The following is a 25,937-nucleotide window of genomic DNA, read 5'->3' as shown; positions in this document are numbered from 1 at the left end:
ACACTTGTCCCCACACCTCCTCCCTCACCCCCATCCCAGGCCCCAAGATGACATTCCACATTAAGCAGAGGTTCACCTGCACATCTGCCAATGTGGTATACTGCATCCACTGTACCCGGTGCGGCTTCCTCTACATTGGGGAAACCAAGCGGAGGCTTGGGGACCGCTTTGCAGAACACCTCCGCTCAGTTCGCAACAAACAACTGCACCTCCCAGTCGCAAACCATTTCCACTCTCCCTCCCATTCTCTTGATGACATGTCCATCATGGGCCTCCTGCACTGCCACAATGATGCCACCCGAAGGTTGCAGGAACAGCAACTCATATTCCGCCTGGGAACCCTGCAGCCATATGGTATCAATGTGGACTTCACCAGTTTCAAAATCTCCCCTTCCCCCACTGCATCCCTAAACCAGCCCAGTTCATCCCCTCCCCCCACTGCACCACACAACCAGCCCAGCTCTTCCCCCCCCCACCCACTGCATCCCAAAACCAGTCCAACCTGTCTCTGCCTCCCTAACCGGTTCTTCCTCCCACCCATCCCTTCCTCCCACCCCAAGCCGCACCCCCAGCTACCTACTAACCTCATCCCACCTCCTTGACCTGTCCGTCTTCCCTGGACTGACCTATCCCCTCCCTACCTCCCCACCTACACCCTCTCCACCTATCTTCTTTACTCTCCATCTTCGGTCCGCCTCCCCCTCTCTCCCTATTTATTCCAGTTCCCTCCCCCCATCCCCCTCTCTGATGAAGGGTCTAGGCCCGAAACGTCAGCTTTTGTGCTCCTGAGATGCTGCTTGGCCTGCTGTGTTCATCCAGCCTCACATTTTATTATCTTGGAATCTCCAGCATCTGCAGTTCCCATTATCTCTCTCTCAATGTAGAATTATGCTATTTTGCCTGTTGATTCTGTGCTGCCTCCCTAAAAATCAATTTGACTAGTTCCACTGCACTGCTACTTGCTCAAAGCCCTACCAATCATCTCTCTTAATCTATTTCCCCTTTGAAGGGTGAAACATTTCCTAAGTTCAAAATTTTGGTACTGTTTAGAATTAAGTGGGCTAAAGAAGATGTTTCCCCTGAATTCCCTAATTGATTAATTGCAACTGTCCTATTTTGATGGAAGAGCAAACTAACAGAAGTTGGTAGTGAGGGTAGATTGATCATCTTCTGTTACCTATGTGGAGAAAAGTGGTGATCTATTTTTGTGGGAGTGATGCAGGGAGACAGTGTAAAACAAGGACTGCAAATCTAAGAAAGGTCCAGTAGCAGGAAAACCTAATTCCCTAATTGCTGTGATTCTCAAGTCATATGCAGGCCAGACCAATGAAGGATGATAGAATTCCTTACCTGTAGAATATTTTTATGATGAGTAACAGTGGTTACATGATCACCATTAGGCTAGCTTTTTACTATGTTTAAACATTCCATTTGTTCCAGTGGTATCTGGGCCCATGTCCCTAAAAACTTACCTTGGAGGTTCTGCGTCATTAGTCTGGTGAGACCTTTACTACTCCACTACCTCACAATTGTGGGTGCCATACTTTGGGAAGGATGAGAGTACGTTGGAAATAGTGCCAAAAAAGTGTACAAGGTTGTTCTGGGGAAAAGAAATATCAGCTACCAATGTAAGTTAGAGGAGTTAAGTGTCTTCTGCTTGGAGAGGAGAGACTGAGGAGATTTGGTAGAGGTTTGCAAAGTCATGAGAAGACTGGACAGAATAGATGGAGAGAAACTGTCCTGCTTGTAGAAGAATGGAGACCAAAATGAGAGACATTTTACAGTGATTTTCAAAAAAAGCAAGTGCGATGTATAAAAAATAACTTGTCCACACAGTGAGTGATTCAGATCTGGAATGCATTACCTGAAAGTAAGGAGGGCAGCTTCATTTGAGGCATTCAAGAGGACATTGGATGATTACTTGAATCAAATAACTGTGCAAGGTTATGTATAAAATGCGATGGATTGACACCAGTTTTTAATACTGGTTTGGGGAACCATTGCAGACACAGTGAATGGACTGAATGGCTTCTTTCTGCACCATTAAAATTGTGATATATGATCCCTAGTTTTGAGCAGTCCTGGAGATGAAAATATCTCTTGTGTTTCTTTAAAGAAGTAGGCTCTTGTGTTAATCTGAAAGCAGTCTTGTTCTTTAAGATACCTAAGATGCTTTAAAGCATTTATCCAAAATGAAGATAGTGCCTGTCCCCTTAGTTATTTGTTATTGAAATCCTTGGAACAGCTGTGCAGTTAGGCTCCTGCTCGTGGAGGCAATCAGAAACTTGCCTTTTGTTTGTACCCTGTAAGTTGAGCCTCTTCTGATGTTTGTGCTCATTGCCAAGTCTTGTTGAGCTGTTTCTTGCATAGGATGTCTCCTTGTTCTTGCATTGACTTTTGACGGCCACAAGTGATGGGATTCTTCATTAGGACAGACAAGATCGTAGTTATATGTATGTTGCAGCTGAGATGTAACTCATAGAATCATAGAATAGAATCCCTACAGTGTGGAAACAGGACTTCAGCCCAACAAATCCACAATGACACTCAAATCATCCCACCCAGACCCATGCCCTTAATCTACACATCCCTGAATGCTACGGGCAATGGCCAATCCACTTAGTTTGCACATCTTTGCACCCAGAGGAAACCCACGCAGACATGGGGAGAATGTCCAAACTCCACACAGACAGCCACCCGAGCTTGGAATTGAATCTGGGTCTCTGGTGCTGTGAGGCAGCAGTGCTAGCCACTGTACTGTCCCCCAGTAACTGCCAGTACTGTGTAGTTTAAACTTTTGAGAAGCTTTCTAACAAAAACAACTCTACATGTTTGGAAAGATCATTGGGGCGAAAACAGTTCTTTTGCACTTTATTGTGAGTTAGCTTTTTTCAACCCCTTTTAAAAATTACAGGCTCATATCTGAAACCGATATCAAGTTTATCCAATTTTTAAAACATCTCAACATATTTTAAATCTAAAAAAGTGCCTAGCATTGATTATAATTAGCTTTAGCTAGCAAGATTTTTTTAACTGGATTCACATCATTGTCTTTTCACCTGACCTCCCTACCAGCAACCTTCCTCTTTTTGATTTTTCTTTCTCTCTTCCTCCTCTTTGCAGTTTTCTATCTCGTTAACTCTTGTCTGCTGTTCCCCTCCACTTTCATTCTCATCTCTCCTCACACCTCTCACCTCTTCTCTCTCCTTTCCGTCCCACATCTCCTTCTGTTCTTTTCTCCCAGTCTTTAACTTCTTCCCCCACTCTCTTTTCCTTTCTCCCTTTACCCATCTCCTCTCCATTTATGTTTTTGTTCTTTCCTTCCCATCCCCTTTTGCTGTCTTTGCTGCTCTTCCATCTTCTGTTTTCCAGCTCTCCTCCCGCTTCCACCTCATCACCTGAATTGACTGTGCAACTGGACATGAAGCTCTTGTTAGTTTTCTGTTCAGAAGTAACTTGAACAATGTAATTGCACAGATGTTTAGACCATTTCTGGATTCAGCAATGCAATAATTTGTACTGACTAAATTGTTTTACTTCTGTTAGAATTCAGCGATGCTCTGATGTAAAAGTCAACCTATGAATCTGAATCCAGCTGAGAGTTGGACACTCTGTCACTGTGGTACCACTTGTAGAGCTTAACATGGAGCTTTCCTCAGGTTGAGCTTTCTACAGCACACAGCCTTCAGTTCTGCACCCAGGCTTAAATCCAATAGTCTGTGATGGATAGAAGAGAAAATCTGACTGGGCATAACTCTCTGCTATACTTGTGTTTGTTCAATCATATAATGGTGGATTATTAGGAGGCTTCTTCAACTTCGGTTAATTTTTTTTTCCTTATTAATTTCTTATGCTGCATATTGACAAGGACTTTTCTTTGTCTTTTTTGTCTTGTTTATTCGTTCTCCAGTCTGACCAGGTACAGGTCACCCCCAGCCCCAGTGTATGTATTATTATTTCATTTTCTGTATTCCTTTTGCATGCTTTCATACTGCTTGTGGGTGGTACACTCGCATTATTTGAGTCTGGATAACACAATGTACAGCAGTATACATTGTAATGATTTAACTGCTGCATGATTGTAAACAAGCTTAACTAGCTGTGGAGTGATGGTAATCAAAGGTCTACCAAAGCACTGTGCTTTAAATATGTGATTTATTTGACACTACATTAACATTGTATTTCCTTTCTTTTACCTAGAAGTACTTTGTTCAAATCTTTCATCATTTCCAAGAGCGAGGATGGGGGTGTCAATGCAGCTGCTGGCCTTTCTATAATTTGACCACTGCACAGCTAGTGGATCTGCCATATGACCACCCACACAATGGCAGTTTTGCCACATGACCAGTCACTCTGGATGAAGACAAACAAAGAAATGATTTGCAGCCTGTGTTTCAAGCTCTCCCCTCCTCGTTCTGCCTGTCATGCATTGGCTTCCTTTTTATCTGTCTTTTTTTAATGTTAGAATTTTTTTTCATATAAAACAGCAGTTGGCCGCGACTATCTACACTAATCATGCTGGATATTTGTTTAATTAATGGCATGTATAAATTTGGGAATTGGGCGCTTCAAAACTACGCAACTAGAATTTGGTTGCAATTAAGATATTTTCCTAAGTGTGTGTAGGAAAGAGATCGATCATTGGATAAGAGATGGAAGCACTGTTCTAGTGTGCTGTACCCAGTCACTGTGAAATGCTAATGTTTAAGTTGTGCCATCTCTTGTTATTGTTAAGCTAAATAATAAATGTGTAGATTCTCTCTCATTATTAAAACCTCCCTATGTCCGGAGCAGTTTTTTTTGCAAGGCTTTTTTTGGATCTGGCCATCATTCTGCTGAAATTAGTGTTTAAATCTGTCTACAGATTAAAATAATTATTGAAACAAAAAATGATTTAGAAGTGATTCATTTGGACTTTTAAGTTGGTTATTATTTTGATGTCATTGCTCTAATTTCACTTATTGAATTTATTCCTGCTGATCAGCTCAGCACAATTAATTGGAGGTTAACCTTTGCTGACAATAATTACTTAAAATGGAAAATCCAAGGTACATTGATACAATTATTAAAGGAGGATAATTAAAGACAAGGTTCTTAGTTAATTGGATACTTTTCATTCTTCAGTTTCTCTTTGAAATATTTCCCCTGATTTTAGAATGAAATCTCTTATTATTTTCAATTCATATGCTTTGACAGGATGTACAGAGTTTTCCCCAGTGTTTCTCCAAACCGTACACAAAAGCAAGTTTAAAAAGTGTTTTTTTTGTGTTTTGGAAGTTGTATTAGCTGGATGATGGATGATTGAATCTTACAAAGCCTATCCTGGCTTTAATGGAGTTTAAGTCGGATTTGGTGTTGTTGAATCTCTACAGACAGGAAACTAATAGCCATATCAAAATACCCTAATATCACATTTTGATTCATACCCTTGGAAAGAATTGCACTCTCTACTTACATTTCAGAGAAAAGTAGAATAGGAGCAGTGCAAGTGAAGCTAGGAATATTGGAAGACAAATCAAAAAGAAAAAAATTGGGGAAGCAGGATGGCTTTAAAGATTAAAAAATTTTGGAAGTAGGAGCATTCAAACATTTAGTTGGAAATTGAATCAGTAATGTCCAAAACACTAAACATAAATAGCTGATAAACCCTAACTATATAATTTTGATTTTTCTTGCACAGGTGGTCATTACTATCTGAAACTCAGAGAATGTTCTTCCTACCTCTTAGCAAATATGCCTACATGTGCATAAATTGTTGAGAAGTAGTCCTCATCATGAAAACAAAATTAATCCTGCCCATTCCTCTCCATGTTGAGATTTCTAATTAATGTTTGTTTGTAAAATTTAAATCTGTAGCAGTATTAACTGATCCATTCTGATCGTACATTCCCATGACAATACTGCAGGCTCACTCGATGGCTCAGTGAGTATTTGAATCATAGAGTCTGTTGTAAGTGCTGGTTTGCAACAACTCTATGTCCCTGAATTTGACGTGTAAGGTGGAAAAATTGTCCTGGCATTTCGCTCCTTAACTTGCAGAAGATGGCTACTGGGAAGTGTCATTGTACGGATGCCAGGTGAAGAGGGAATGGGTTTAGCAGTTCAGTGTTTTGTGATATAGTAACCTCCAGTACTCTTGTTGGGCACTGACAGAGGACAATGAATCCTGAGATTGGAGTTCCAGAAGGCAAACGGTATCTAGAGACTAATAAAGTGTGAAGCTAGATGAACACAGCAGGCCAAGACGCATCTCAGGGGCACAAAAGCTGATGTTTCGGGCCTAGACCCTTCTTCAGAGAAGGGGAAGGGGTGAGGGTTCTGGAATAAATAGGGAGAGAGGGGGAGGTGGACTGAAGATGGAGAGAAAAGAAGATAGGTGGAGAGGAGAGTATAGGTGGGGAGGTAGGGAGGGGATAGGTCAGTCCAGGGAAGATGGACAGGTCAAGGAGGTGGGATGAGGTTAGTAGGTAGGAAATGGAGGTGTGGCTTGGAGTGGGAGGAAGGGATGGGTGAGAGGAAGAACAGGTTAGGGAGGCAGAGAGAGGCTGGGCTGGTTGTGTGATGCAGTGGGGGAAGGGGACGAACTGGGCTGGTTTTGGGATGCGGTGGGGCAAGGGGAGATTTTGAAGCTGGTGACGTCCACATTGATACCATTGGGCTGCAGGGTTCGCAAGCGGAATATGAGTTGCTGTTCCTGCAACCTTCGGGTGGCATCATTGTGGCACTGCAGGAGGCTCATGATGGACATGTCATCTAAAGATTGGGAGGGGGAGTTGAAATGGTTTGCGACTGGGAGGTGCAGTTGTTTATTGCGAACCGAGCGGAGGTATTCTGCAAAGCGGTCCCCAAGTCTCCGCTTGGTTTCCCCAATGTAGAGGAAGCCGCACTGGGTACAGTGAATACAGTATACCACATTGGCAGATGTGCAGGTGAACCTCTGCTTAATATGGAAAGTCATCTTGGGGCCTGGGATAGGGGTGAGGGAGGAGGTGTGGGGGCAAGTGTATCACTCCCTGCAGTTGCAGGGGAAGGTGCCAGGTGTAGTGAGGTTGGAGGGCAGTGTGGAGCGGACAAGGGAGTCACGGAGAGAGTGGTCCCTCCGGAAAGCAGACAAGGGTGGGGATGGAAAAATGTCTTGGGTGGTGGGGTCAGATTGTAGATGGCGGAAGTATCGGAGGATGATGCGTTGTATCCGGAGGTTGGTGTTGTGGTACGTTAGGACGAAGGGGATCCTCTTAGGGCAGTTGTGGCGGGGGCGGGGTGTGAGGGATGTGTTGCGGGAAATGCGGGAGACGCAGTCAAGGGCGTTCTCGACCACTGTGGGGGGAAGTTGCGGTCCTTGAAGAACTTGGACATCTGGGATGTGCAGGAGTGGAATGCCTCATCCTGGGAGCAGATGCGGTGGAGGCAGAGGAATTGGGAATAGGGGATGGAATTTTTGCAGGAGGCTGGGTGAGAGGAGGTGTATTCTAGGTAGCTGTGGGAGCCGGTGGGCTTGAAATGGATATCTAGCTGGTTGCCTGAGATGGAGACTGAGAGGTCCAGGTGGGTGAGGGATGTGTTGGTGAAGTGGATGAACTGTTCGAGCTCCTCTGGGGAGCAAGAGGCGGCGCCGATACAGTCATCAATGTAACGGAGGAAGAGGTGGGGTTGGGGGCCTGTGTAGGTGCGGAAGAGGGACTGTTCCACTTAACCTACAAAGAGGCAGGCATAGCGGGTGCCCATGGCCACCCACTTTGTCTGTAGGAAGTGGGAGGAATCGAAAGAGAAGTTGTTGAGGGTGAGGACGAGTTCGGCTAGGCGGATGAGGGTGTCGGAGGAGGGGGACTGGTCGGGCTTGCGGGACAGCAAGAAGCGGAGGGCCTTGAGGCCATCTGCATGCGGAATACAGGTGTATAGGGACTGGACGTCCGTGGTGAAAATGAGGTGTTGGGGGCCAGGGAATTGGAAGTTCTGGAGGAGGTGGAGGGCGTGGGTGGTGTCACGGACGTATGCCGGGAGTTCCTGGACCAAAGGGGAGAAAATGGAGTCCAGATAGGTGAAGATGAGTTATGTGGGGCAGGAACAGGCTGAGACAATGGGTCGACCAGGGCAGGCAGGTTTGTGGATTTTGGGAAGGAGACAGAAACGGGCCGTGCAGGGTTGGGGAATAATAAGGTTGGAGGCTGTGGGTGGGAGGTTCCCTGAGGTGATGAGGTCATGAATGGTGTTGGAGATGATGGTTTGGTATTCGGGGGTGGGGTCATGATCAAGGGGGCGGTAAGAGGTGGTGTCGGAGAGTTGGCGTCTGGCCTCGGCGCTGTAGAGGTCAGTGCACCATACTACCACTGCACCACCCTTGTCTGCAGGTTTGATGGTGAGGTTGGGGTTGGAGCGGAGGGCTGCCCGTTCTGCAGGGGAGAGGTTGGAGTGGGCGCCCACCTGGCTCCTCCCACCGCAGACGGAACCCCACCAATGGCTGACAACCTCATCGCTCTGCCCACTACCTCCACAGCCAGCAACCCCAGAGGAGACAGCCACACTGAGCCCTGTCGAAACTTCACTATCCCTCCAGACCTCCCACTGACTGAGGATGAACGGTCAGTCCTAAGCAAGGGGCTCACCTTTGACCCCCTACAACCACACATCAACGAATACCAGTCATGTTTGGACATAGAGCAGTTTTTCTGCCGCCTTGGCCTCCACGCTTACTACTTCAACCGGGAACCTCACCCTCCCTCTACTGACCCCTTCACCCGCTTTTAACACAAGTCCTTCTCTTGGACACCACCCCCAGGCCTCCTACCCTCCCTCGACCTCTTCATCTCCAACTGCCGTCGAAACATATAGCGCCTCAACTTCTCCACCCCGGACGCCCACTCCAACCTCTCTCCTGCAGAACGGGCAGCCCTCCGCTCCAACCCCAACCTCACCATCAAACCCGCAGACAAGGGTGGCGCAGTGGTAGTATGGCGCACTGACCTCCACATCGCCGAGGCCAAACGCCAACTCTCTGACACCACCTCTTACTGCCCCCTTGATCATGACCCCACCCCCGAACACCAAACCATCATCTCCAACACCATTCATGACCTCATCACCTCAGGGGACCTCCCACCCACAGCCTCCAACCTTATTATTCCCCAACCCCACATTGCCCGTTTCTGTCTCCTTCCCAAAATCCACAAACCTGCCTGGCCTGGTTGACCCATTGTCTCAGCCTGTTCCTGCCCCACCGAACCATCTTCACCTATCTGGACTCCATTTTCTCCCCTTTGGTCCAGGAACTCCCGGCCTACGTCCGTGACACCACCCACGCCCTCCACCTCCTCCAGAACTTCCAATTCCCTGGCCCCCAACACCTCATTTTCACCACGGACGTCCAGACCCTATACACCTGTATTCCGCATGCAGATGGCCTCAAGGCCCTCCGCTTCTTGCTGTCCCGCAAGCCCGACCAGTCCCCCTCCTCCGACACCCTCATTCGCCTAGCCGAACTCGTCCTCACCCTCAACAACTTCTCTTTCGATTCCTCCCACCCCCTACAGAAAAAGGGGGTGGCCATGGGCACCCGCATGGGCCCCAGCTATGCCTGCCTCTTTGTAGGTTAAGTGGAACAGTCCCTCTTCCGCACCTACACAGGCCCCAAACCCCACCTCTTCCTCTGTTACATTGATGACTGTATCGGCGCCGCCTCTTGCTCCCCAGAGGAGCTCGAACAGTTCATCCACTTCACCAACACCTTCCACCCCAACCTCAAGTTCACCTGGGCCATCTCCAACATATCCCTCACCCTCCTGGACCTCTCAGTCTCCATCTCAGGCAACCAGCTTGTAACTGATGTCCGTTTCAAGCCCACTGACTCCCACAGCTACCTAGAATATACCTCTTCCCACCCACCCTCCTGCAAAAATTCCATCCCCTATTCCCAATTCCTCTGCCTCCGCCGCATCTGCTCCCAGCATGAGGCATTCCATTCCCGCACGTCCCAGATGTCCAAGTTCTTCAAGGACCGCAACTTCCCCCCACAGTGGTTGAGAACGCCCTTGACCGCGTCTCCCGCATTTCCCGCAACACATCCCTCACACTCCGCCCCTGCCACAACCGCCCAAAGAGGATCCCCCTCGTTCTCTCACACCACTCCACCAACCTCCGGATACAACGCATCATCCTCCGACACTTCCGCCATCTACAATCCGACCCCACCACCCAAGACATTTTTCCATCCCCACCCTTGTCTGCTTTCCGGAGAGACCACTCTCTCTGTGACTCCCTTGTTCACTCTATACTGCCCTCCAACCCCACCACACCTGGCACCTTCCCCTGCAACCGCAGGAAGTGCTGCACTTGCCCCCACACCTCCCTCACCCCTATGCCAGGCCCCAAGATGACCTTCCATATTAAGCAGAGGTTCACCTGCACATCTGCCAATGTGGTACACTGTATCCATTGTACCCAGTGTGGCTTCCTCTACATTGGGGAAACCAAGCGGAGACTTGGGGACCGCTTTGCAGAATACCTCCGCTCGGATCGTAATAAACAACTGCACCTCCCAGTCGCGAACCATTTCAACCCCCCCTCCCATTCTTTAGATGACATGTCCATTATGGGCCTCCTCCAGTGCCACACTGATGCCACCCAAAGGTTGCAGGAACAGCAACTCATATTCCGCTTGCGAACCCTGCAGCCCAATGGTATCAATGTGGACGTCACCAGCTTCAAAATCTCCCTTTCCCCCCCCTCCACCGCATCCCAAAACCAGTCCAGTTCGTCCCCTCCCCCCACTGCATCCCAAAACCAGCCCAGCCTGTCTCTGCCTCCCACCCTGTTCTTCCTCTCACCCATCCCTTCTTCCCAGTCCAAGCCACACCTCCATTTCCTACCTACCACATCATCCTGCCTCCCTGACCTGTCCATCTTCCTTGGACTGACCTATCCCCTCCCTACCTCCTCACCTATACTCTCCTCTCCACCTGTCTTCTTTTCTCTCCATCTTCAGTCTGCCTCCCCCTCTCTCCCTCTTAATTCCAGAACCCTCACCCCATCCCCCTCTCTGATGAAGTGTCTAGGCCCGAAATGTCAGCTCTTATGCTCCTGAGATGCGTCTTGGCCTGCTGTGTTCATCCAGCTTCACACTTTATCATCTTGGATTCTCCAGCATCTGCAGTTCCCATTATCTCCGCTATCTAGAGACTTATGAGTTGGTGCTTTCAGGGATGTAGGAGAAGGGACATTATTGTCTAATTTAGTTTTTACAACAAGTGATCTGGTTTGGGGGAGCTACCTTAAATATTAAGATCGGCACTCAATGCTACTAATGTATAAAGCCAGAATGTTAGCATGTCAGTGGAGTGTGTACCGAGAGCATGCATGGAGATCCATGCCAGTGCATTTTGTCCAGTAAATTCCCAGACTCCGTTCATGAAGTTCTTTTCCACTTTGGGTGGTCTGTATTGGATGGGAGAAAATGGAAGGTAGCTGAAATGACATGAATGTTCTTTCATGCATCTCACAATATTGAATGATTGAGTTGAATCAACTGTGGCCTTTATAGAGGTTGCTGATGGTTTTCGGATCCTAGGAAACCAATCTAAAGAACGAGAACTGTAGATGGAACAGTAACAATCTGAAATTAACTTAGTATTAGTTTTTTAAAAGTCTAGTGATGAGTTTCAGATAATTATTTTCTCTAAAACTCTTCTTAGGCAGTTGATGAGAAACGTCCTGAAATCTAGCAACAGATTCTAGGTGTGTGTTACAGAGACTGAACTATCATACCAAGAGGTTCACACTAATGGGCCTGATGTATTTTTGTGAATGAAGTAATTAATCCTACGGCTTATCTGAACCAGGGTATTCATTTCTGCAAAATTGCCACATGTTCTACAGTGTTATGACAATATATGTCCTGTAATTTCAATCCTGTTTTTTTTGTTTGTTTGTGTTTGCCTTTTGTTTTCTTTTCTCCTTTAGCCTCCAGCCAAATTCCTCTTACCAGAGATGAGAGTATCTGATGTTGGAAAGAAATGTGTAGTCATCGACTTAGATGAAACCTTAGTACATAGTTCCTTTAAGGTACTGCAAGTTCTTTGTTCATTCTTTGTGTTCTTCTTTAACTCAAGTATCTTTTTAAGTTAAATCATACAAGTCCACATTATCAATCTTAACTCTGTTTTGAGATGGTATGCATGAGAAGTAATTAAGAGCATGTCACTAAAATAGAGACCGCCAAATTTATTTTAGCATGATACTTTTATAATTTAAAATGTTTAGCTTATTCAAATGGTCATTTTGGTAACTTCACTATGTTCTTGTGTAAGGATAGTATTCTCAATGGGCAAGATGGGAAGAACCAGAGAGACAAATTTGGGTGTATACTTGAAAAGGACAACTTTTATGGATACTTGGGGAAAGAGCAAGAAGGAATAGGAATAGTTGAACAGTTCTTTCCATTTCCAAAAGCTGGCTCAGGTATGATGCGCTGAATGGCCTCCTGTGCTATACAAAAATGTAGGCTACATGAATAACTTCACCTTCAAATGCTAGTGTCTGAAAAGGCTTTTGTGTTGGTTCATGCTAATGTCTTTGGACCTGTATTCAAATTCAGCCCGTACACGAGTAATATGAAAATGCTGCTTTGCTTTGCTTTTGGAGCTAGTGTCTGGGTTGCTCGTAGTAGAAGCCCTGGCAGAATTAGGTGTGCGTTACAGTTCCAAAATATTTTGAAATTAAACTTGCAATCAGGATGCTAACAGGATGGATTGTGCTGGCAGTGGAACATAGGGGGAGTCATTCAAGGCTTTGCATTGACGATACAAAAGTAAAGGGCACTCTACTTTTTTTGGTTTTTCCTAATGTGACTGGGAAGTGCTTAACTTATTTGTTTGACATTGGAAATGCTTGAAATCAAACAAATGACATTCTCCAGTACTTAGCTGTTTCTGAATTGACAATGTAAAAGGAAATCACCAGAAAGGGAAGGGGAAAGGCCTCTCCTGCACTGAAACAAAAGATTTCATTCAGTTTCCTTTGTCCTGCAAAAGAGCAGCTCGTGCAATATCAGTTGACTACCAGCTAGCTATTGGAGGGAATTGAAGTAAAATAAACACATGCTCACAGAACAATGGGATGTGCTTGCCTGGGTTTCGGGGCACCTACTCTCTCACCTTTATTGTGTGATGACTGAATTTAGATACACAACAGCACCCAGTTGCATGAAGATTTAAAGTCATTGTCGTGTAGACAGTAAATTGGTGATGTCAGTGGTGAGTATTTTGCTGTAGAGTGAAGATACTCCAGTTGTCACGTGGTCACTTGCTTTCAGTAGGTGAACCAGTGGATAATGTTTGCCTTACATTGTTGTTGCAAGATAGAACTGTTTACTTTCACCATGTTATGCTTCACGAAGAATTCATTTTGTTGGGAGCAAAAATAAACCTGGGCTTTGGTGAGTTAGGATCTTGGATGACTGAAATACACTGAAGCTTCTGTTTACAACCTGATATTTGTCAGTATCTACAAAACCAGATGCTGTAAGTAGATAGTTTCATGTGGCCAGTTTGTTTTGATGTGGTGAATAAAATGTTGCATTTGACTCTTCTCTCCTACAAACAGTGATAGGCTTTTATGGGTTAAGGAAAGTGCTTGAGAATTGATTGTGTGAAGGGAAGGCTATCAAAGTGTCTCTGTTTATTATTCATTTCTGGAATGAGGACATTGTTGGCTTTGCCAGCATTCATTACCTATCCCTAGTTGCCCTTGACACTGCGAAGCCTCTTCCAGGGATGCCTAACCTGAAGAAGTTACCCTCCTCCCTCTGGACCAACCTCAGGGAATCTCTCTCCCACTGCAACTCTCTTGTAATCTCTTATACCCTCCTCTCCACCTATCTTCTTTTCTCTCCATCTTCAGTCCGCCTCCCCCTCTCTCCCTATTTATTCCAGAAGCTTCACCCCATCCCCCACTCTGATGAAGGGTCTAGGCCCGAAACGTCAGCTTTTGTGCTCCTGAGATGCTGCTGGGCCTGCTGTGTTCATCCAGCCTCTCATTTTATTATCTTATACCCTTGACACTGCCGCCTTGGACTGCTGCAGTCCATTTGGTATATGTACAGTGCTGTTAGACAGGGAGTTTAATGTAACCACAAATTTTGGAAAATGATCATAACAAGCACGTTTAAATTTGACCCTGTTGCTCAGTCTTGTTCGTGATAAGTGAAATGTAGGAGCAATAAGCACAGAGGACCTTTGATGTCTGAGAATATTCAGGTTTGGATAAGAAGGCAAAGGCAGCAAATTTACTTTGGCCTTTGTGGAGAATAGAAAGTACAGGTTGGAATCTCAGGAAAACAGAAGAACAAAGAGGGCCATGGAAAAACAATAGCACATAAAATTAAGGAGAACTCTAAGGGCAAGTGAGAAAGAGTAGGGCCCAAGAAGGAGATCTGTGCATGGAGCTAGAGGACATTGGAAGGTTGTTAAATGAATACTTCTGTCTTCATTCAGGAGGAGGACAGTGCAGGTACAAAATTTAGGGAAGCGGGCTGAGATTTTTGAGCAGATTGCCATAAAGAGTAGGGAGGTATCTGAGGTTTTGGCAGGTCTGGAATTGGATACATCCCAGGTCCAATTGACTTGTATCCCATGCTACTGTGGGAGGAAATTGCTGCAGTTCTGATCAAATTTTTAATTCCTTTCTGGCCACAGGGGGAGGTGCTATTAGACTAGAAGACAACTAATGTTGTTCCACTTTTCAAGAAGGGTGATAAAGATAAACCAGGGAATTACACAGAATCTCTCATTAGTGACAGGGAATCTATTGGAGAATACTCTGGAGGAATGAATTAATCTCTCCTTAAAAATGCAAAGGCTGATCAAGAATAGTCAGTGTGGCTTGGTCAGACAGGTTCGATTGAATTTTTCAAGGAGCTGATCAGATATGTATCGTAGAATCCCTACAGTGCAGGTGGAGGCCATTCGAATCTGCATTGACCCTCTGAAGAGTATCCCATTTATACCCACCCTTTCTCCGTAGTGCCACAGTTACCATGGCTACTAAACCTAGCCTGCACATCCCTGACAGTACAGGCCGATTCAGCATGGTCAAGCCACTAACCTGCACACCTCTGGACTGTGGGGGGAGAAAACTGGAGTGGAAACGCATGCAGGCACAAGGGGCATGTTCAAACTCCACATATCCACCTGAGGCAACGTTTGAACTTGGGACCCTGGTGCTGTGAAGTAGCAGTGTTAACCTCTGTGCCTCCATACTACCCTCTAACCATTGTACCACTGTGCTGTTGTGCCTGCCCTGTAGATGGAGTAGGACAGCTGAAGGAGTTTATATGAATTTCAGCAAAGTGTACAAGATCCCACGTGGGAGAATTATAAAGAAGGTGAAAGCACATGTCATCCAAGGTAATGTGGCAAATGAATCCAAAGTTAGGTTAGTGGGAGGAGATGGGTGGTAGAAGGGTGATTGTGTGACTGGAGGTCGATATCCAGTGGCATGCTGCAGTGCCAAATCCCTTATTGTTGTGATACACATAAACAATATGGATGAGAGTGGAGGGGGTAAAATGACATAAGTTTGCACATGGCACAAAGATTGGCTGGATATTTGACAGTGAGAAAGAAAATCTTCGGTTACAGGAAAATATAGACAGATTGGCCACATAGGCAGATCAGTGGCAGATGGAATTTAACTTTTCCAAAATGTATCACCACACACTTACAGAAGTAGCAAGATAAGGGAGTACTCAATGAATGGTACAATTTTAGGAGACTCAGAGGAACTTGGGGTGCTTGCCCATAAATCCTTGAAGGTGGCAGGACAGGTTAATAGGCTGGTTGACAAGGCATGTGAGACACTTGCCTTTATCAGTAGTGGCATTGATTGAAAAAGCAGGGAGGCTATACTGGAGCTCTGCAAAACTTTGGTTGAGCCACAGCTGGAGGACTGTGTGCAGTTCTGGTTGGAGCATTATAGCTATGAAAAGAGGCTGAATGTGTTTCGTTTGTTTTCTTTGGAGCAGAGAAGGCTGAGGGGGACCTGCATACGACTATGAAGGGATAATGGGAACTGCAGATGCTGGAGACTCCAAGATAATAAAATGTGAGGCTGGATGAACACAGCAGGCCAAGCAGCATCTCAGGAGCACAAAAGCTGACGTTTCGGGCCTAGACCCTTCATCAGAGAGGGGGATGGGGGGAGGGAACTGGAATAAATAGGGAGAGAGGGGGAGGCGGACCGAAGATGGAGAGCAAAGAAGATAGGTGGAGAGGGTGTAGGTGGGGAGGTAGGGAGGGGATAGGTCAGTCCAGGGAAGACGGACAGGTCAAGGAGGTGGGATGAGGTTAGTAGGTAGCTGGGGGTGCGGCTGGGGGTGGGAGGAAGGGATGGGTGAGAGGAAGAACCGGTTAGGGAGGCAGAGACAGGTTGGACTGGTTTTGGGATGCAGTGGGTGGGGGGGAAGAGCTGGGCTGGTTGTGTGGTGCAGTGGGGGGAGGGGATGAACTGGGCTGGTTTAGGGATGCAGTGGGGGAAGGGGAGATTCTCTGCTTAATGTGGAATGTCATCTTGGGGCCTGGGATGGGGGTGAGGGAGGAGGTGTGGGGACAAGTGTAGCATTTCCTGCGGTTGCAGGGGAAGGTGCCGGGTGTGGTGGGGTTGGAGGGCAGTGTGGAGCGAACAAGGGAGTCACGGAGAGAGTGGTCTCTCCGGAAAGCAGACAGGGGTGGGGATGGAAAAATGTCTTGGGTGGTGGGGTCGGATTGTAAATGGCGGAAGTGTCGGAGGATAATGCGTTGTATCCGGAGGTTGGTAGGGTGGTGTGTGAGAACGAGGGGGATCCTCTTGGGGCGGTTGTGGCGGGGGCGGGGTGTGAGGGATGTGTCGCGGGAAATGCGGGAGACGCGGTCAAGGGCGTTCTCAATCACCGTGGGGGGGAAGTTGCGGTCCTTAAAGAACTTGGACATCTGGGATGTGCGGGAGTGGAATGTCTTATCGTGGGAGCAGATGCGGCGGAGGCGGAGGAATTGGGAATAGGGGATGGAGTTTTTGCAGGAGGGTGGGTGGGAGGAGGTGTATTCTAGGTCCCCTTCCCCCACTGCATCCCTAAACCAGCCCAGTTCATCCCCTCCCCCCACTGCACCACACAACCAGCCCAGCTCTTCCCCCCCACCCACTGCATCCCAAAACCAGTCCAACCTGTCTCTGCCTCCCTAACCGGTTCTTCCTCTCACCCATCCCCTCCTCCCACCCCCAGCCGCACCCCCAGCTACCTACTAACCTCATCCCACCTCCTTGACCTGTCCGTCTTCCCTGGACTGACCTATCCCCTCCCTACCTCCCCACCTACACCCTCTCCACCTATCTTCTTTGCTCTCCATCTTCGGTCCGCCTCCCCCTCTCTCCCTATTTATTCCAGTTCCCTCCCCCCATCCCCCTCTCTGATGAAGGGTCTAGGCCCGAAACGTCAGCTTTTGTGCTCCTGAGATGCTGCTTGGCCTGCTGTGTTCATCCAGCCTCACATTTTATTATCTACGACTATGAAGGGTTTGGCCAGTTTGGATGAAAGCAGTTGTTCCTGTTTATTGTCTAGAATAACAAGGGGATATAGTTTTAAAGCAAGGGCAGGAGTATTAGTAGGATTTGAGGAAAAATCTGTTCACCCAGAGACCTTCAACCACCGTCTGGAATGTATTGCCTGGGAGAGTAGTAGAGGTGCAGAAACTTGCAACTAAAAAGTATGTGGATGGACATTTGCCATGTCATTATATTGAAGGCTTTGGGCTAATTGCTGGAAGGTGGGTCTTGAGTTGCTGCAGACTTAATTGGCCAAAGGGCCTCTTCACTGCAGTATTACTCTTGGACTCATATCTCTGCTGGTTTAAGAGATACTGTTGCTGGGAAGCATTATGAATGGTGAATCAAACTGAAATGCTGAGGTCAGATTCAGGACCGATGCACCAGGTTGGCTCGCTGTGGGCTATATTTATATTTTATATTTATATTTATCTTTTATATTTACTTATATTTTCTGTAGTAGTTACATTGGTTGTCATGTTCCCTGCTTTCCAAATTGTTCTCAATCAATTCCTGCAAAAATGATGCAATTATCTTATTTTCTCTGATGCTCAGTGAGGAATCAGTATTGACCAAGGTACTAAGGGAAATTTGATTCCTTTTCCTTGCACTGGTGACATGGGAAATGTTCAAGCTGACGGGCAGATGTAGAGCTTTGCGTTAATATCTCAACCTCAGTACTTTACTGCTCATGTCACAGTATTCTGATTCAGAGGCAAGAATCATTGTGCCAAGCTGATATCTTAATGTACATCCTTGATGAGTTCCTTTCATTTGTTGCATTATTTTAAACCCCTTGACCATTTTCCACTTATACATTTGACTCCTCTTGTCACCGCAATTTGTTCCACTGCATTTGCAGCATAGAAACTGTCCAACTGGCCCAGCTAGCCTTTGACAGTGTTTTGTGTTGTACAAAAACCTCCAAACATCCTTCTTAGTCTAATCCTATGAATACATCTTTGAATTCTTCATGTGCATCTATGACCACTCCATGTGGTAATGAACTCCACATTAATCCACATATCAGTAGTGCGCTGGAGTGGCGGTGAATAATGTCAAGGAAGTGGGATGTGGACTCATGCCTGTGATCAGTCTCAGACGTGCTGTTTTTAGGAACAGTGCTGTGCTGAAAACCATTTAGCTTTAGAAACTTGACATGAGATGACTAAATCTTTACAGAGACCACATTCACATTTTTATCTTTTAAAACTACCATACCTTCAAACATCCAACTACTTTTGGGGAGCTCAGAGGTGTAGAGTCTGGAACAAGACAAGTTCATTCAGCCTGTTCCAGCATTCAGTTAGATTAATTACAAATATGTATTTTATCTCTATTTATGTCTTTGTTCCATATCCCTTGATGCCCTTGCATAACAAAAATGTAGCACTTTTTAAAAAAAATTTCTACTGGATTTCTAATCTCAATTATTTTGGGGAATTCATTCCAGATTTCCACTGTGTGAAGAAGCATTTCCTGACAATCCCTGAAATTGCCTACCTCCGGTTTTAAGATTGTATGCCCCCTCATTCAAGGCAGCCCCATGAGAGGAAATAGTTTCTCTTTATCTGCCCTATCAAATAATTATGTAAAACACCCAAAGCAACAGCTTCTATCATGTTGAGCATTGATGAAAAAAATCACTTCTAGTACTTACATGGTGTTGGAAACTCAGCTTACGCAAACTGACTGAACACCCTTCCTGTTAAGCATTTAGCTGCCATTATGTAGTTACGTGAAAATCCTGCAGAATTGGCTGTTTTCCAGCTATGTACCATGGAGCCTGCTTATCTCAGCTGTTGTATGGGACGCCCTCACGTGGTTTCTCTTTCATAGCAACAATTCATTTTTTGTGTGTGTAGCCCAATGCTGTCATAACCACACAGTCTGCACTTTGGAAAATTATAAATGTTTGGTCACTCTCTTGTTTACTTAGCAGTTCAGCTGTGTAGGTGCACTGATGCATGCTACATGCAGATATGGATCCAAAGTTCCATTTCTACTGTTTGAACCTTTTTATGCAACTGGAAGAACTGTGAAGCTAAACCTTTATAGAATGCACAGCTCAGAAACGGGCTGTTGTGCCCAGCTGATCTGCACTGATACTTGTGCTGTATGCAAACCTGCTCCCACCCTATTGCCTAATCCTATTGATATTCCCTTCTAACTTTTTTCTCCCATATACTTAATTAGTTTTCCCTTAAGAAGCATCTGTGCTATTTTTGTTAATCATTCCACGTGGTGGTAGTGCGTTGCACATTCCAGCCATTCTTTGGGTGAAAAGGTTTCTCCTGAATTCCTTTTAGGTTTGTTAGTAACTGCCTTTATGGCTTCCAGACTGGCTTCCCCTGCAAGTGGAAATATCTTTTCACCATCTATCTTATTGAATCCGTCATACTTAGAAAAAAGACTAATGTTTACACAGGAATTTGTCCCCCCCCTGCCTGTCACCCCTGCCCTCTAGTGGTAAGAACAGTGGATAAATTGTCTTCACAGATCCAGTAAGCATAAGTCTGACTCCACCTATCTTCTTTTCTCTCCATCTTTGGTCCACCTCCCCCTCTCTCCCTATTTATTCCAGAACCCTGTCCCCATCCCCCTCTCTGATGAGGGGTCTAGGCCCGAAACGTCAGCTTCTGTGCTCCTGAGATGCTGCTTGGCCTGCTGTGTTCATCCAGCTTCACACTTTGTTATCTTGGATTCTCCAGCATCTGCAGTTCCCATTATCTCCAAGTCTGACCCTGTTCATGCAGTTGGCAGCTCCTTCAGGTTTGAGAGCTTGAACCTTGCTGATCTGAGTCTGAGCAAGGCGTATCCTCCTCTGTGTTACTGTGGGAGTGCTGAATCACCAGAAATATTGTCTCAGTTAGACTGAGACCCACTCAAGGGGATTGTCATGCCACCTGACAGCATCCAAAAAATAAAGAGTAGAGACTAACATTCATCCCACAAATAAATCGCATCTTTTTTAAACTAAAAATGACACATTTACCCATTTGTTTCATAAGACATAGGAGTGGAAGTAAGGCCATTCGGCCCATCGAGCCCACTCCGCCATTTAAATCATGGGCATCTCAACTCCACCTCCCCACTTTGTATTTGGGATGCAGGGGATGCTGTCAAAGTGTGCAAGGTAGAATAGCAGGTATATAGTATTGAAACACAAATCAGCCAAGATATTACTGAATGATAGAACGTGGGGGGCTCTTGTAACACAAAAGATCGCTGTCCAAGTTGCATCTGCAGAGGTGTGCTATCACAAAATCTTTTTGAATGATGTGACTGGCCCAATATGCTGAATGGCCTTGGTTCTGTTTCTGATTTGTTGCTGATCCCTGGTTGTTCCGACAGGTTGGTAGAGGATGAAAGCACAGGCTATAAGAAATTTTACAAGAATGATGCGAGAATCTAGATGTTATACCAATTAGGAAATATTGTATTGGCTGTGGTTCCTAGAAGAGAGGATGTTGAACAGTAACCTTTGTAATTTTTATAGTGTAGATATAGACAAGATTGTGAGAATGGCTCAAGGAACAAGGGACTTCAGCTAACTGCAATGATTTGAGAAGCTAGGTTTGTTCTCTGGGCTGATGTTTGATTGAGGTGTTGTACATTAAGAAGTCTGGACAAAGTAGATGTAGAGTAACACATATAAGATTATTATTTAGATAAAAATAATGTGCAAGAGTCAAGGGTAAAAAAACAGGAGGTTAGTAGTAGGTAATGATACTCGTTTGAAGAGTCGGTACAGACATGATGTGCTGAATGGCCTGCTTTTGCACCTTAACACTGATTCTGTGAACAATTCACATTGGCAGAAGGATCGGGAACCAAGAGGCGCTGATCTAATTTGGTTCAAAACTACAATAGGGAAGCTTTTTTTTAATCTAATGAGTGTTTGAAATTTGGAATTTACTGCCTGAGAGTCTGGTGGAGGTAGGTTCAATTGAGACTTTCAAAAGGGAAGTTAATAAGCTCTCAATGAGGGGAAAAATGCAAGGTTGAGTGAAAATAGTAGACTTACTGAATTGATCTTTGAGAGCTTGTATGGATTTGATGCACAAAATTGCCTCCAATTGTTCAGATCCGTTCTATGATTTTTAAAAAATTCCAAATAGGGCCTATATGATGTTGTAATTGGGGTGGAAAGGGTAAATGGGGCGCTCTAGTTTCCGAGTTTATAACCTTGTTCATATAGATGTCACTGGATAGATGAGCATTTATTGTCCACCTCTAATTGTCCAGAGAGTAGTTAAGAGTCAGCCATGTTCCTGTGGGTCTGAAGTTGCATGTAGGCCAGACCAGGTAAGAACAGCAGATTTCCTTCCCTGAAGGACATTTTGATATCCATGTGGTTTTCCCAACAATCGGCAGTGGTCACCATTTGGCTGTTTTTTTTTAATTCCAAAATATTTTTATTGGATTCGAATTTCACCATCTGCTATGGTAGAATTGAAACCCATGACCCAAACATTAGCTTGAGGATCTGGATTGCTAGTCCACTGACATTATCACTATCATGCTCGCGACCCCTAAGGGAGGAGAGGTTCACTTGGTAAAAGCAGATGGTCAGGGTAGTGAGAGAGATCTAAAAATGTGGATAAAGCTTCAAAACTCATGCCATTGAACACTGATATACCGCACTCACTGTTCAGCCATGGGTCTTACAGGAGGGAAAGAACTTTGAAGTTGTAGCTCAGAATAAGTCAGTAACTGTAGCTGACACAGCATATTCACGTAATACCATGGAGTGTTTGAAAATAGCTTGACCTGGGGAAAAAAACGGGATAACTTTAATTTAGCTATCTGTTGCCAGCTGAATCACAAGCACAAAGGATGCACAGTGAACGAGTTGGAAAACATTCCAAAAAATGCTGTGACTTCAAATTTCTGCGCACAAAATAACAGATTGGAAGCCATCGTTGATGCTGAAACATGTCATTTCTCAGGTTTAAATCGTCTTCTCTGTGAGATTATTGGAAATAAATGTCCACTGCAAACAGTGTTAAATTGTGTGTTTACAGTTAAACTGTGCTAACAGAATTAGAATTTGCGCATTTAACCGTAATGTATAATGACTTCCTTTTGTTTATTTACAGCCTATTAACAATGCTGATTTCATTGTTCCTGTTGAGATAGATGGGACTGTTCACCAGGTAAGAAATCCTATTGTAAACGATGTACCCTTCATCATACAAAGGGATCAAAGGTCAAAGGGACCACGGCTCATGTTTGAACAAGCTGGTCGTCACGTTCAGAAACCAAACCATTTACATAAGATCAGTGATGTGGAAGGGCCATTGCAGAATCATGAATGACCACAGATTTGAAGGTTGTACAGAGAAGTGAGATGTGGAGATAGAAAGAACCTCTGAAATGAAGTAATTAAAAAGGTTGAAGGGCGGAGGTGGTAATTACTGATTACAACAGCTGTTTGTGTAGTTTGTTTAGGTTAAAATGGATATTGCTTAGTAAGTATGCAAAAATGACAGAATTGTGCAAGAAATCATAAGCCTGATGCCGCACAGCAGGTATCTAAGGTCCCTGGAGTCATGGGAATTACTCGTAAGGTAATTCTTACAGTCACCACTACTACATAACTGGCAATTGTGCTGTGATTTTGCTGTCAGACCATACACATGCCTCTCTGCTCAGACCAGCACACTTTTCTCAGGTAACTATTTGGGTTAGATCAACAACATACATTTATATGTACCTGCTGAGCTTTTCCAGCAGTTTGTTTTTGTGTACGTTTATGTAGTGCCTTCGATATAGCGAGACATCCCAAAGAGTTTCCCAAAAGCACTAGCAGACAAAACTCCAACATTGACAGAACGAGAGGATGGATCAAGTTAGTCAGAGTTAAATTTTTACCAATGTTTTAAACAAGGTGGCGTACAGAGACGGAGATGCTGAGGGACGATATGCCAGAGTTTAGAATCCAAGCAGCTGAAGCCATGGCCTTCGCTGGGGAATGACTGAAATCTGGGAGGTGTAGTTGAGGTTGAATGCCAGAATTATTTGATGATTGTAAGAATGAACAAAATTACAGAGATGGGAATTGTGACGCCGTGGAAGAAGTTGAATGTAAGGATGAAAATTTAAAAATTGTGGCATGCTCTTATTCAATGGCAATTATGGGGCAGCAGAATTTAGCATGAGATCTGTTTTAAGGAGCGTAAAAGAAAGGAGGCCAGCCTGGATTGCATTGGAATGGTTTCATCTGGAAGTAATAAAGACTTGAATGAGGATTTCAGCATCAGATGAGCTGGAGCAGGACTGGTGATGAATCATGTGATCGAGCTGGAAGAAATGGTTGTGGTCATGATGTGGCACACCAAGGCTCCCTTTACAAAGCTGGAAGTTAGTAAATGCTCTTATTCACTTGTGGAATGCGGGCACGACTGATTAGCCAGCACTTTTTCCCATCCCTAGTTGCCTTTGAACTGAGTGTTGTTTCAGAGCGCAGTTAAAAATCAACCTCATTGCGGTGGGTTTGAAGTCGCATGTCAGCCAGGCCAGGTGAGTTTGGCAGCTTTCTCTCTGAAGAATTTCTGAAGGGCATTAGTGAACCATTAGGGTTTTTCTGACAATCGACAATGGTTTCATGGTCATCATTAGACTCTTAATTCCAGATTATTGTTGAATTCAAATTCGGCCATCAACCATGTTGGCATTTGAACCTAAGTCCCCAGAACATTAGCAGAGTTTCTGGATTAATAGTCCAGTGGTTGTACCAATGGGCCATTACCTCCCTTTGAATGATATTGTAATATAACCTCAATTGCTGAGGGACCACACTTCACTCTGGGTACAGGAGCTCATTTATATTTGACATTGTCAATGGATAAAATACGTTGTGATCTGTGCATCCAAATTACCTGGCTGCTGTTGAATTAATTTTCTACTTTAGCACTTATAGCTTGTAAGTAGTAATCACTTGTTATAATGCAAGACACTGAAGCTGATTGTGTTAAGATGATATATGGTTGATACTAGCACATAACAATCAATAGGGCCAGGCCAATTTAATGTAGAGACATCAGTTATATTCTGTTGGTGGAGTTCCTGTCCAAAATGACTGAGGTTGTCATGAGCAGGATTTCAGGAGCCTGCTGTGATGTTCTGTGGGAACAGACTGCAGTGGAAGGTAAAGTGTATTGAAGAAAATTGTGGGAGGGGCAACAGTTCAAGGTTTCCCTGAGCTGCTCAGGAGTACTTTTCTTCCTCCTGGCCTATGAGGAGGAAAAAAATAATCAGTATAGGTTCTGACTGTTGTGTCTGTCGAGTTTACCCACCCAGAGAAACATGAGATGAAAACAGAAAATGCTGGAGAAACTCGGCAGCATCTGTGTAAAGAGGACAGAGTTAACGTATCAAGTGCAGTGAGTGCTGTTAGAAACATAATTTACATTTCCAGCATCCATGTTTTTTTTTCTTTATTGGAGAAACTTGCGTGTTTGCTCACAAAAGGCTGTGGTTAACATGGCAGTCAGGCCTGGATGATACAGTTTAGGGCCCTGCAGCCTTGAGCAAGTATACCTGGAACTTTAATTTAAAATTGCACTGGGCAGAAAGAAAGTAAGTCATTTTCCTGAATCATTTTAATAGTCTCACTATCAGTTTTGTTTTTAATTCACTCGTGGGACGTGGTGGTCGCTGGATGACTGGAATTTGTTACCATCCCTATTTGTCCTTGAAAAGATGAGTTGAGCTGCTTTCTTGAACTACTGCAGGCCATGTGCTGCAGATAGACCCATAATACCATTAGGGAGGGAATTCCAGGATTTTGACCCAGCGATACTGAGGGAATGCAAAATATTTCCAAGTCAGATGGGAATGGCTTGGAGTGGAACTTGCAGGGGGTCATATTCCCACATATCTGTTGCCCTTGTCCTTCTGGATGGAAATTGTTCTGGCTTTGGAAGGTGCTGTCTTCAGATCTTTGGTGAATTTCTGCAGCGCATCTTGCAAACAGTACACATAGCTGCTACTGAGTGTCACTGGTGGAGGAAGTTAGATGCATGTGGATGTGGTGACAATCAAATAGACTGCTTTGTCCTTAGAATTCCCTCATTCCCAGTATATTGTTTGTAAATTTTTGTTCTAAACTATATCTGGAATGTTGGCAGCAGCTGAGCCACAGTATTTCAGTGGATCGAATATAGATAAGCTTTGCTCCGTTGCAATCTTGTAGGTATGAGGACCTGAGGTATTGGTGGAATAATCATATTCTATTTGTGCAGTAAGTTAATCTGTGACTAATTATGCAGCGAAAACTGTTTGATAAACTGAGCCATATTTGCAAAGTTTATGACTCTGCTGTGTACTCTGGTTTAAACTAGAGGTCGGTATAATGCACACAGTTC

The 25,937-nt window shown here is 44.9% G+C and overlaps 1 protein-coding gene across 3 annotated transcripts in view; it reads left to right on the top strand.

Moving 5' to 3' along the window:
• The window catches only part of ctdspla (CTD (carboxy-terminal domain, RNA polymerase II, polypeptide A) small phosphatase-like a), a 262,478-nt gene that overhangs the window by 204,650 nt on the left and 31,891 nt on the right, over positions 1-25,937 (top strand). The window contains exons 3-5 of one of the 3 annotated variants that reach the window (XM_048552105.2): positions 3,911-3,943; positions 11,953-12,054; positions 22,668-22,724. In XM_048552105.2, coding sequence (XP_048408062.1) covers positions 3,911-3,943; positions 11,953-12,054; positions 22,668-22,724 — 192 coding nt within the window. The remainder of the gene's footprint in view (positions 1-3,910; positions 3,944-11,952; positions 12,055-22,667; positions 22,725-25,937) is intronic. The other 2 variants (XM_048552113.2, XM_048552121.2) reach the window with 2 other exon arrangements.

The sequence above is a fragment of the Stegostoma tigrinum genome, chromosome 2, assembly GCF_030684315.1.
Source record: "Stegostoma tigrinum isolate sSteTig4 chromosome 2, sSteTig4.hap1, whole genome shotgun sequence".
In the NCBI taxonomy this organism is placed as follows: Eukaryota; Metazoa; Chordata; class Chondrichthyes; order Orectolobiformes; family Stegostomatidae; genus Stegostoma; species Stegostoma tigrinum.
Note: the sequence above shows the minus strand (reverse complement) of the source record. Positions and strands in the feature narration are given on the sequence as shown.